Source organism: Pleurodeles waltl, chromosome 1_2, assembly GCF_031143425.1.
Source record: "Pleurodeles waltl isolate 20211129_DDA chromosome 1_2, aPleWal1.hap1.20221129, whole genome shotgun sequence".
Lineage (NCBI taxonomy): Eukaryota > Metazoa > Chordata > Amphibia > Caudata > Salamandridae > Pleurodeles > Pleurodeles waltl.
Genome location: NC_090437.1, coordinates 289,404,602 through 289,417,527, shown reverse-complemented (window position 1 = coordinate 289,417,527; position 12,926 = coordinate 289,404,602). Strand labels below are relative to the sequence as shown.

The window sequence follows — 12,926 nt, the reverse complement described above, 5'->3', positions numbered from 1 at the left end:
CACAGATCACCAAAGATATCCCTCCAGAGTGAAGGCCTAACTCCACACCATCAAGGAAACAAAGTCCCAATAAGGGCCACTTCACTGACTGGCTGCTGACCAAGGAACCAGATGCCGCAGCCAGACCAAACTTCGCCTGTCAGACCATGAGGAAAAACCATGACAGTGTGCCAAGGTTTGTGGCACTGTGCCCTAGGTACTGGTCACCTCACATCAGACGCCCAGAAAGACAGTCCATTCTGGACTAGAAAAAGACTAGGAGGAAGCCTGAGCTGAGGGTCTTCAGTAACCACCCAGACCTCATGCCAGAGTGCCCTTACTGACCTTCAAGTGCCCCTCAAAAAGACCTACCTTCGGTTTACAAGGGCACCTTTGCGCACAGCTCCTGGCTCACCCAATTCGCCCTGCACCCAGCCTCCCTGTGCCCTGCACCAAAGATCCAGATGTGCCCTAGGGATCCCCCAACCCTTGCAACCTCGACACCCCGAGGGGAACCACTGGACTTACCTGTAAGTCCACCTGTGCAGCGCTTTTCCAAGTGGTCCCTCGCAGTGACCTGGCAAAAGCTCCAACGACTTTCTGCAGCTGCCCCTGCAAAAAACCCAGAGCCACCACAACCTCTCCAGCTGGTCCATAGTGCCCACCAATGACCTCAACATATCTGCGAAAGGAGACACTGGTAAACGCACTACCTGTTTTTATATACTTTTTTTTAATGATTTTCTCCATTGATTCCTATGGTGTGTGATTATGCACAAAAATACTATTTTTAATAATACTTCAAAAATTAATAACTTAAAAAGTGCTTATCCCATTTTGATGGTCTTGGTCTTCATTTTTTTTTTTTAAATCGGAAGTATTTTTGTAAATTGGTCTCAAATTATTCTGTTAAGTGTGCGGTCTCATGTTTTAATACTGTGAGTACAACAAATGCTTTGCTCTTCTCCAATATTAGCCTAGCTGCTCGACCAAGCCACTATAAAACGTAGAGCATGAGGTGGTCTAGATTTTATCTCTGTAAGCCAACATGTGGTTGCCTGGACCACCTGCACTGTGTGCCTAACTTTGCACACTACCTAAAAGGCCAGCCTCCTACACTGTCCAATGTCTCTTCCTCTCTGTTTCTATATGTTTCTTTATTTCTCTCTCGATTACTCTCAATTTTACCTGTTGTGCCTCCTGCCATGAACTCCAGGAAGCTGAATACAGAGGCAGTCGCTATCTACCTTCAAAACAGGCCTCCAAGAGCTCCAGTCCCATCCCACTTAACTGTCTAGAAAGTATTGTGGTCTGGATAAATGTGACCTGAAAGCGGCAGGATACAGGGAAGCATCATTTCTCACTAAATTGAAATGACAATTACAGATCTTGGAGAGGTGGTTAATTTGTTTAGTGAGACTGGTTTTCAAATGAGTAGAACTTGGTGAATATCTTTTTGTGGTTTTAACCTTATGTTAAATGTATAGCAGTGTATTTAAACATATTTATTATTGTCACATTGTGCTGCCTTATGGTGCTTTTATGAATTTAAGTAACCGAATAAAGTATTTTCTGAGTAGAACTCCCATGTAGCGGCCAGATCCAGTTAGTAAAAGTGCTTCTGCCAAATGTTTTGACTATTGGAGCTGCGCGAAAATGGAATGAGCTCTGCCATTAACAATAAATTTGCTGTTCTGATGTTTTGGAGACCTTGTGTTGTGAATATTCAATTTCTAAATAATCTGGAGGCATGAGAGCTTCCTGTAATATTGAAAAGGGGCACCTGTGGCAGTCGCAATGTGCAACTATTTGCCTAAATTTGGAAAGTGAGTCCAAAGTGACTGATAAACTTTGATGTTGGACAGTTATTCCTTTGCAGGGCTTGGGTGTATTGAGAAGGTGTGAGTACTTGGCAAAATGATGTTGAGTAATTGAGCAGAAGCAACCTTTCTTCACTTTTTGTAGACAAATAGAGAGGAATGAGTTGACGGCAAACTCATTGTGTGATTTGATGAAAAAGGATGCCATAGTCAACCAAGATGTTTCTCCCAAAAAAGAGTGCATTGCATTATTGTCTCTCTAGTCAAGGAATGGGAACTTACTATCGTTTAAAGATCTATGCCATCCAGCACTTCTAAACTACATAAATGGCATGTAGTCCTATGTAAATCTTCCACTGCAATACAAACAGTGTGGCAGTGAGGCATTGGCAAATTTTAAACAGGGCTGTCCCATTTGTCAAATCATTCCTTTGCCAGTCCATCAAATCCTGTTGAGAATGTCTCTTGTGTTAGATTTTTAGAAGTGGTTCAGTAAATGTAATGGACCTGAGAGTAAGGCTAAAACTTCCATATACTATTTCTTTGTCCTGGTTGTATTGCCATATAATTCACAGAAGTCAAGGCAGTCCGAACTAGTACGGTAATAAATGAGTGAAGATCCCAATCAACATTCAATTTTGAGATGTTGCATAACAGATTAAGGGGGTCATTGTGATCGTGGGGGTCCTGCCCCGCCACGCCATCGGTGGCAGCCAGACCGCCGACAGCGTGGTGGTGTAGGACTGCCAAATTATGACAAGGGAAGTGAACTGGCTGCATTGCAGCCAGTTAACCACCTGTACCGCCAGGTGGGTAGGACCGCCTGGCCAAAGGTTGACCACTTTCGGCCCGGCGGTCCACCTAACACCACCCCCGGTATTTTGAGTATCCTTACCGCCAGGGATTCTGTGGCGGTAGCCCTACCACGAAATCCCTGGCGGTAAGGATATTGGCGACAGTAATACTAACTCCTGTTGCCACTACAGGACTCCCCAACCTCCCCCTGTAAGAGTCCCCACACCCACCCCCGACCCCATCAGGAACCCCCCCACCCCTCCAAGCAGCGCACCACCCCTCCCCCGATCCCCGTACTGACCTCCCTCACCTGATTCCAGTACTGACTCCCCTCCCCGATCCACGCACGCACCACACATACAGACATACACGCACACATCCACGCATACAAACATACACGCACACGCCCACACTCACTTATTCACACACACATGCACACATGGCCACAACCTTCCCCCCACATCCTGCATACACGCTTGCACACAAGCACCCAGACACTTGCGCACACACGCACACAAACACGCACAACACCGCCCCACCCCAGTCCATTCTCACACACACACCCATTCATGCACACAACACTCAACACTCCCCCTCCCCTCGTCAGTCGATCAACTTACCTGGTGGTCATCCGGGAGGGAACATGGCCCATGGGGCCTGCTCTGCCGGCACCGCCCGTCACCACAACACCGCCACGCTGATTACAAAGTTGTATTACAGCGGGTGGGCGGTGTTGTGATGACGTGGTGGTGCCAGCGGAGCAACCTCCACTAGACCGCTGACCGCCAGTATGGCTGCTGGTGGCTCTCTGCCCAGTTTATGGCAGAGTGCTGCCAGGAGTCATAATATGGCAGTCTCAAGATCGCCATCACTGGCGTTCTCCTGGCAGGCGTGACTTCGGCGGTCAACAGTTTTGACCGCCAAAGTCATAACGAGGGCCTAAATGTTTTCTGTTGCAAGTCGGCCAAAAGCATGTGATTTACCTTAAAAATATTTTGCTGAGTTTTCTTCTCTGTTAAGTCCTTGCTTTACTGATGAGTTTTGGAAACTTAAGGGAAGACGAGCCTGATTGATACAGGCTTTTCACTGGTGAAAGACAGTTTCAAACTTATTTGCTATGCAAAGTTTTGTTCTGCTAGATTAACCTTGTTTTAAACCATGGAAATTGATTTGTGAGGCAGGTCCATCTTCCTGGTACAAGGCTGCCTTGAGACAGTGTTAATGCTGACTTAAGTCTGAAAAATGCTTTTATACATGGGGCCACATGTTGCTGCTAAGATCATAGTATGCAAGATCTCTAGAACACCATATGCATTTCAAAAACCTAACAAATATGTTAATTCCCTCAGCATTTACACCAATAAAACGTGATGATAAATATATTTGTGGTTTTGTTTTTAGGCAACATTTTCACAGTTTTTCACACAGATGGTTAAACTAGGGGCATGAGTTACAGACTGGCAGATGGGTTACTCTGTCACAAACATGATGGATGCCACATCTGCCTTATTACAAGTCCATTATCTTCCATGTCAGTTATGCTAAGGTGGAAAGGATATCTGTCACATTTGTGATGGAGTAACCCATCCGCCAAACCCTAAATCAGGCCCTTGGTCTGGAACTATCAAGCAATGAGTACCAAATTCCAGCTGGGTTTTTTGAGGGTGACCACTTGGTATGCAAATAAGCTCCATTAGATTTAATTAATTGAATCTTTTTCTGATGCATATTCACATTTGGTATTCTGATGAAGTGGGTCAACGCTTACAACCTTTTTTCTAGCTTCTAACTTTTCTTTTTCATTTTTTATGTGACAGGATTCTGATTAGTCAAAGACAATTTCCCCAGCAGTTCAAACTCGTAAAAAGTAATTTGTTCATTCACTAATAATTCAGAAATCACACAGCTCAAACCTCCACTGAATCACATTGAAGGCTGCTTTGATGTATAGACAAATGGATCTACCTCAGAAAGCAAAGGAATTCCACATTTTGTGCCAAGTAGCTGGACCCATTTACGCTTTGTCAACTTTGTAAGCACTGTACAATGCAATATCTATGTGGCAAGAGTACAATATTCTGCCTCCCCCCTCCCCTCCTACCTCTCTCCTGCCTCTCCCCAAGAAGGGGTAAGACCTGGACCTGGCTCCCATCACCTGCCCCTGGAAAGACTGACCCATGATACATCATTCTTGAAAGACTGAGCAATAACCCTCTGTTACCTGTCATTTCAGAAAAACATCAGCACAAATCTTTCATTTCAGAACTTCTGTGGGATTCCAGTTGTAGCAGTATTGTGGTTATGCCAGAGTCACTAGATTGAAATATTCTTCAATATTCACATTTACCAAATAGATGTGACATGCCGCCATCTGTGTGTTATTAATACAGTAAACCACAATAACACTTGACTCCTCCATGACACAAGATAAAACGGATGCATAGCTATTAAAATGTAAAGAGAGATACACAGTCAGTACATGATTAGCTTTTGAGGGTTTACATTAAACCGTGTAAATGCAATTTTTGAAGAGCAACGATTTTTTTCTGCAGCTGTGCCTGAACGCTTTCATGTCACATCTTTGTATTTCAAAATAGACATGTGGATGAAGTCTCCGACTGAATTCACATCAACCCCGAATGAATAGGGAACGTGTACACGGCTTGAAGAATTAGGAATGGAGTAATATTAGAACACCATTTTAGTCTAAATTACAATCTGAAAACAAGTTCGAACTGGATTAAGCGCCGCAGGATAAATGTGTATGGCATTTCACGCTATTCGTTGCTGTGAAGGAAAAGCTGCAAACGAAGTTGGGGGAGGCCTTAAATTGGTGTTGTTTTCTCTTGCATACCTAGGACCAATCAGTTTTGCGTGTGTAGGTGTTGTTGACGCATGAAATTCAGGAATGTGTCCGAAATTTTCAAGGGGTAGGAGCGAAATCGAAATGCAAATAAAGTGAACAGCTACTTGACTTTGCGGGACTTCTCAAATCGGTATATGTCATCACTTCAACTGACGGTACTTTAACCCGACATTGTACTTTCTGGACACGTTTCCAATTCTAACACCTGTCCTCGGAGGATGGTCGAGGCAGGTCAAGGCCGATGTACTGTCTTTGATGGAAATAACGCTCAATTAACTCAATGCCAGTCAAATTAATAGACTCCCATTTTCACAACCATAGACAATGCGTTTCCAATACCTCCCTGCCATTTCAAATGGTCACGTGGATGAACCATGGGTTGCTGCTGTAGACAATTTGCCAAAATGTATAGCTATTCCCATCTTTTAAGTATGTGTCAGGACCGGGTGGGACGTCACCTGAAAACATGTATTCCATTGTGAAAAAAAAACAGAAAAGAAGACTTTCGTGAAATTTAAGAAAATTCTAACCATATTTCTTCAGTTAGATTTTCCACGATGCAGACTTGGCACACATTGGGTTAGAAAACGCAGACGAAAGTTTGGAAACTTTCCAATTACAATGTACGTGTTCAGATATTCCGAATCTTCAAACCTATGAGCAGGAAACCAGCAGGATTTCTGAACAGTAGAAAACCTCTGGTATAGGCGTCAGAGGGATATCCCTGTATGTCCACGCATTTATGACTTGTGAATCAGTTTCATTTTGGTTTCGTTGATTCTTTCACGAAGTGAATTTGTCTAGCAGTTATTCAGCAGTAGTGGTTCTGAACAGTTTGAATTGTTTGGAGCCTACTGAATTATTACTGGAATTTGAAGATCCCAACTGAGTCATTATTTGAAGCCGGTGCCCCTAGCCATGCAATTTCTGTGATTTAAACCTAAAACAAAACTCAAAAACACAAAAACAAGTGTAAACCATACAATTGCTCAAATATTGAAATATTTTACTTAATTCTCAACCAAATATACAAAATATTCTCAAATTTTCAATGTTGCTTCAATATTTTCATATACTTTAGTATGTTTAATCTATTATTTTTACCACTAACTAATTTTGTAAAACTGTTGTGGACCCCATGAGCAAGCCTTGAGGACTTGCAGTGGTCCTCAGACCCAGGGCTGGCTCCTCCGTTATGACGTTGCACATCCCCCCCCCCCACCAGCAGAAGCTGCAAAACTAGGGGATAATAAACTATGATTATTATCCCCTCGTTGTGAAAGGGACCGGGCATCTGGGATGAGGAGCAGTGAAGGGGAATGCACAACACTGCCCCTCAGAGTGCATGTGTGTTTGGCCGGCTGTCTCGTGTTACTTTGTGTCAGGGAGACGTTCCATGAGTGGTGCATGAACGTTCCTGTGCATCCACCCATGGATATTTACAAAGAGTTGTAGACATGGATTTGTGCCAAAGCGCTGCATCTGTCTGAAGCTAGTGCAACAAGGAGAAATATTTTAATTTCTCCTCATTATTTCCTCTTTGCCTGTCTGCTTCACTCTACAAAGAGTAAAAAGCCTCAAAGTACAGTTTTTGTACAGGAAGGTAAAACATCCTGCTCAGAAACTATCTATAACAAAGGCATATTTTTGCTCTCTCCCATTCACACAACTCAGCACAGCAACTTCACTTGCTACACTGCGTTGTGTAAAATGCTTGTAAATCTGGGCATTGTTGCTTAAAATCCATGACATGGCTGCCCTCGGCATCACATAGTGTAGGTGATGCAAAGAGTAGGTTTCAGAGAAGACGTGGAAATGTATGTTTTTAAAACTTTTCAGATAAATTGGAATGTGGCTGGACCTCACTCTTTGATACAAGGAGACTGGCTTCACCAGTTATCTAATATAGTCTGCTGCAGAGGGTTAGACCAGTAGTGAAAGACTGTAAACACTAAAAGGACGAGGGCCTTTAACATGAGGTGTAGTCTGAGGCAGAGGCAGAGGCACACAAGGCATTTGGGGGCATATTTATACTCTGTTTGCGCCGGAATTGCGTCGTTTTTTTGACGCAATTTCGACGCAAAACTAACTCCATATTTATACTTTGGCGTTAGACGCGTCTAGCGCCAAAGTCCATGGAGTTTGCGTCATTTTTTAGCGTGGACACCTACTTTGCGTTAATGAGATGCAAGGTAGGCGTTCACGTCTAAAAGATCGACTCTGAGGCATGTGCGTCGGATTTATACTCCCGGCCAAAATTCACGCCCGGGAGTGGGCGGGTCAAAAAAAATGACGTACGGCCGCTTTTGCGCCGTTTTTTAGCGACTGCAAAAGGCAGGCGTTAAGGGACCTGTGGGCTCTGAAGGAGCCCAGAGGTGCCCTCCCATGCCTCCAGGGACACCCCATGTCACCCTTGCCCACCCCAGGAGGACACCCAAGGCTGGAGGGACCCATCCCAGGGACATTAAGGTAAGTTCAGGTAAGTGTTTTTTTTTTTTGTGGCATAGGGGGCCTGATTTGTGCCCCCCTACATGCCACTATGCCCAATGACCATGCCCAGGGGACATAAGTCCCCTGGGCATGGCCATTGGGCAAGAGGACATGACTCCTGTCTTTGCTAAGACAGGAGTCATTTCTATGGGGGTTGGGAGTGAAAAAAATGGCGCAAATCGGGTTGAGGCGAAAAAATTGCCTCAACCTGATTTGCCCCATTTCTTGACGCCCAAGCCCCATATCCCCCTACGCCGGCGCTGCCTGGTGTACGTCGTTTTTTTCCACGCACACCAGGCAGCGCCGGCGGCTAACGCTGGCTAACGTCATTGATTAAATACGGCGCCCGCATGGCGCTTCAGAATGGCGTTAGCCGGCGCTAATTTTTTTGACGCAAAACTGCGTTAGCACAGTTATGCGTCAAAAAGTAGAAATATGGCCCTTAGATCATTAGGATAGAATGTTCTAAATTAAACAGGGAGAAACAGAAAAATTAAGAATAATGGAGCTCTCAACGTTTTAATGTTCTAATTACCCTTATATTTTCAAAAAAGGATAAAAGATAAATGTAATCACTAAACAGGTGCATTGGCTATGAAGGTATACAATGCTCCTGCAGGTCTAATGGGGATCACCTCTAGTTCACCACATTGACGCTCACCTATCTGTTCAATATTCATCTGCTCATCATCGAAACAGTTACTGGCTGCTAGCTGGCTTCTGCCTAGCAATCTGGCAATTGCCTAGTTTAATTGTGTATTTCCAGAGCCTACAGATGGGAAGTGGTGTGTAGAAAGGACAGCAGTTCTTCAGAGACATTTCATGTAGAATTGAGGTTAATATTAATGAGCCTTATAACCTTTACATTTCCCAGAAATCTTAGCCTATGGTCCTCAGATCCTTGTACCACTAAGGAGCCATGAGATGAGGATTGGTGTACACCACCAAGTGCAAATGTCATGACCGTTTGTGCTAATGCCTACTAATGATTAGGGGTGCTAGAACTCGTGATGTTTTACACTCCACAGAGTCACAAAGAAACTCCAAGAGATTCCACTAAGTTCCATGAATAGGCGTAAAGCTGCCTGTCGTGCTAATATTTAATGCTGCAAGTTCGATCAGTGCTGAATGGCACCATGTGGCATGCTAGAGGGCGCTGCTTCTTGAGTTGGTTTTGCTGCCACTCAAGTAGATTTTCTTCTTAAGCAGCAGTTTTCTCATCCCAAATGGTTGTGACTGCCCGCATTGGGAAAGGTTTGCTAGGTGCCCCCCTAGCACCTGAAAATCACGCTATGTCAATTCTCACTCTCCAATTAGCTGTTGGTGAGCTACATGTGAGAAAAAACACTATAAACCAGTTGGCAGAATTTGACTGGATCTCTGCATTACAAGAATAATGCAGAGTGGCCAAAATTCCACCAACTCTGCAGGCGGAGTGAGATTTATTGCCCACCCCTATTAATGAGATATTTTTGTAATGCTGGAGCTTGAAATCCGCAAAAGTCAACTGATCCTTTTATCCTTCAGAAGATAGTGCCTTTAATGTACAGCACCTAGAAATGGTAGCAGTGAACCTGAAGCAGTATCTAAACAAGGACTGACAATGGGAGTAGGTCTGGCTTAAATGTGGAAAGTGTGCACAGAGCCTTTGTGGATTCCTATGTTGGCACCTTAAAGCCAGTATTGTCATTGTTTTTTATCAGGTATGGAGCACTCCAGTAGGAAAAAATGTGAGTCGTGACTAAAACATTTTACAAACCATGGTGTTGTGAAAAAGTAACAATTAAAAAGGAGTGGGTTATGTATACAGTGCATGTATAACAAGATATGTAGGGTCATATTTATTAATGTTTCATGCAGTTCAGGACAGCAAGCACAGGTGTGCTGTGTTGTGTGAAATGGAGAGAACAGAAATGTGCCATGTCTACTAAAATAGGGGGCACTTCTACTCCCTCCTAGCACTGGCACACAATGTGCTGCTTAGCACCAATGCAGGTAGTCTTCTGCCATGCTGCTAGGGTGCCTTTGTTATTGCCAGGTTTGTTTTGCGCACAAGGGGAAATCTTCCTACACAAAGATTATCCTAATGGGCAATTTCCTCTTTCTAGTGTGCTGCGTAATGCAGCACATGTGAAAGAGGAAATACAATGTGAAATAAACATATTTCCCTTTGTTACACCATGATTGGGTGAGGGTGCCATTTTTTAGCATTCATGGATTTACTGATTTAAGCAAATCTGGGATTGCGTCAGATTCCATGGGTGAATGCATGGAAATAACCATGCTCCACCCATGGAATTCCTACCATTATGAAATGTAGCGTAACACAGTGCAAGCCGCTGCATTGCATTACATTTCTTTACAAAATCATGCAAGGTGATGCAAATTGTCCCTTGTGTGGGTTTGTAAATCTTACTGAAGCTTTTGCATTGTCCTTGAGCCACTTTGCATGATGCAGGATAACAAAAAGCTTAGTAGATCTGGGCTTTAATCTATGAGGATTCAGTATACGTTTGGGATGTAAAATACTTCATAATTCATTACAAAACAAGTCCACCACAGGATATGTAGTGATACACCAAATAGCCAGTAGCAGATATAAGATAAATATGCTCCCCTGGGTAGGTCCAAAGCACCACTCCATATATATTTTAAAGAACTGGTTTCAATCGATCATGTAGACAGTTGTTCTCTTAAGCAAGACCAAAAACAAGTTATCATACTTCCCATTCTCAATTAGATGAATGGCCCGCCGAATGTTCACTGAGTAAGAACTCTCACTACTCATAGAAAGTCACAGGGAGAGCCAATTGTCTCTTATTACTGTAACTATGACACAATTCAAGACTTATGATTGACATTATTCCTGTTTTTGTCTTTCGATAGCTCAGCCCAATGTATAAGGACACTGTACTGAAGAAGACGTTTAACGCAAGCTTGTCAAATCCCACCCAGCATCCAATGGACAACTTTCGGAAGGACCAGTCTCCTCCACAGGGGTGCACTTTAGCCATTTAACTAGTGAGTTAACTGTCCCATCCCCCAATCATGCTGTCTTAATTTTGAGCCAGCGAATCAAACATCATGTAATGTAATGTAGAAATGGTGACGTATTTGAAAATAACTTGCACATGAAAACTGTTTTTATAAAAACACATTGGACCTGGTTTGGATGTGATAATAATCACATAATTATCACCTAGTTTGATTATTTGGGAATATTGTGCGATAAGCACCCAAATCAGCATGTTCCAATATCAGCTGGGCCTTTTACGATGTTAAATTTGAACAGGTTTAGCCTTCTGGGATGTAATGATGGCTGCGATCATATCACACCTGGTCATTACCTGGTGCAGTAAACATCACCCTACTTGTAATTACGATCCATGCGCTAGTATCAATTTAACTGGCGAGCTGTCATCAGGACAGTCAAAATTTGGTTAGAATGTTGGCAATTTGTAGAGCTTTTGAGTCCCTACCAAATAGGGACAATACTATTTTGAGTGTAAATTAGGATGCTCAAATTCGAGTGATGCAGATTTATTTATCCTGGAGTTTTACTTTGTTTTCTTATTGAACATATGTTTGGGACAGATTTTCGTTTTGGTTCTGTGAGCAGGGCTGAACCTGGAGCAAAAAAAAAGATATTTGCTTCATGCTTACCGTTTGCTCCACCATGGACACATGAAACGGTGAGTATGCCATCAGTGTGACAAACCTCATCTTGAGACCGCCAGACTCGCCGTGGCGGTCTCACCGACGCGGAGCTGGTGGTGAAGACCGTCGTATTACGAGTTGAGGGGTTTGGCTGAAGCCAAACCTCCACAACTCTGCCTGGCCCAGTGGTGCGGTTACACCCCTGCGGCCGGCGGTGACCTCCTCTAATCCAGCGGCAGGCCTCAGGCCTCCGTCCGGATTACATGGTTGCACACCGCCAGGCTTTCCGTGGCGGTCACCCCACCACGAAAAGCCTGACAGTCACTCACCCGGCAACAGGAATCTTCATTCTAGATCCCTTTCTACACATACACATACACTCGCAGACATGCACGCATTCAATACCCCTTTAACAAACACACACACATGTCACCACACATGCACACATCCCCCCACCCGTCCATACACTCACAGGCACCCTCCCACCCCTTCATGCACACATGCATTCACATACAAACCCATTCAGCATACGTATACATGCACTCAGACACACCCACTCACTTGCATTCATCCATACAGACACCCACACATACACGCACACACACACATACACTCGCAGACACACACGCATTCAGCTCCCCCTCCGCAAACACAAACACACCACAGACCCTCTGTCCCCCTTTCGGACGCCCACTTACCTCTTCCATCGAGGAGGGCGTCCGGGAGGTGATGGGTCCTGGCGGTCTTCCCTCTCTGCCACCACCACGCCAGCAGGACACTGCCGAGCCGTATAACGGCTTGTCAAACAGAGGGTGGACTCATGCTGGCATGGCGGTGCTGGCACGGGAACAGCCTCTGCACCTCCGACCGCCAGAATGAATGATGGCTGCTCTCTGTCCCAAAAATGGTGGTGAGCAGCGACCACTCGTAATATGGCGGTCTGCTGACCGCCAGCACCAGCAGTTGAATGGCGGGTTCGGCTTTGGTGGTCAATGGAACTGACCGCCAAAGTTGTAATGAGAGCCTGAGTTTGACCATCACTTGGGAAACTTACATAAAATCTTCAATCATAGAGAAGCATCTCTTTAGGTATTGGAGCTAATCAGATAATAGCACCTTAAGATATGCTAAGTGCCATCAATGTATTTAATTTTGACAGTGACACACTCTGCCTCTAGATTGGTCCATCATATTACTAATCGGAGCAAAGATGAGCAATGGAGCACATTGCTAGATAGTTCCAGGGATGGGGCGTGAAGGAACATTACTAGAAAAATTATTATGGATGCAAAGGAAGATGAGGAACACTCCAGTACCAT

General features: G+C 44.2%; 1 protein-coding gene across 1 annotated transcript in view; it reads left to right on the top strand.

Annotated features, from left to right (window-relative positions):
* Positions 1-12,926, top strand: part of STPG2 (sperm tail PG-rich repeat containing 2) — a 2,086,618-nt gene that overhangs the window by 2,039,303 nt on the left and 34,389 nt on the right. The window contains exon 13 of the mRNA XM_069238264.1: positions 10,837-10,971. Within this exon, the coding sequence (XP_069094365.1) occupies positions 10,837-10,968 (132 nt within the window). The 3' untranslated portion in view covers positions 10,969-10,971. The remainder of the gene's footprint in view (positions 1-10,836; positions 10,972-12,926) is intronic.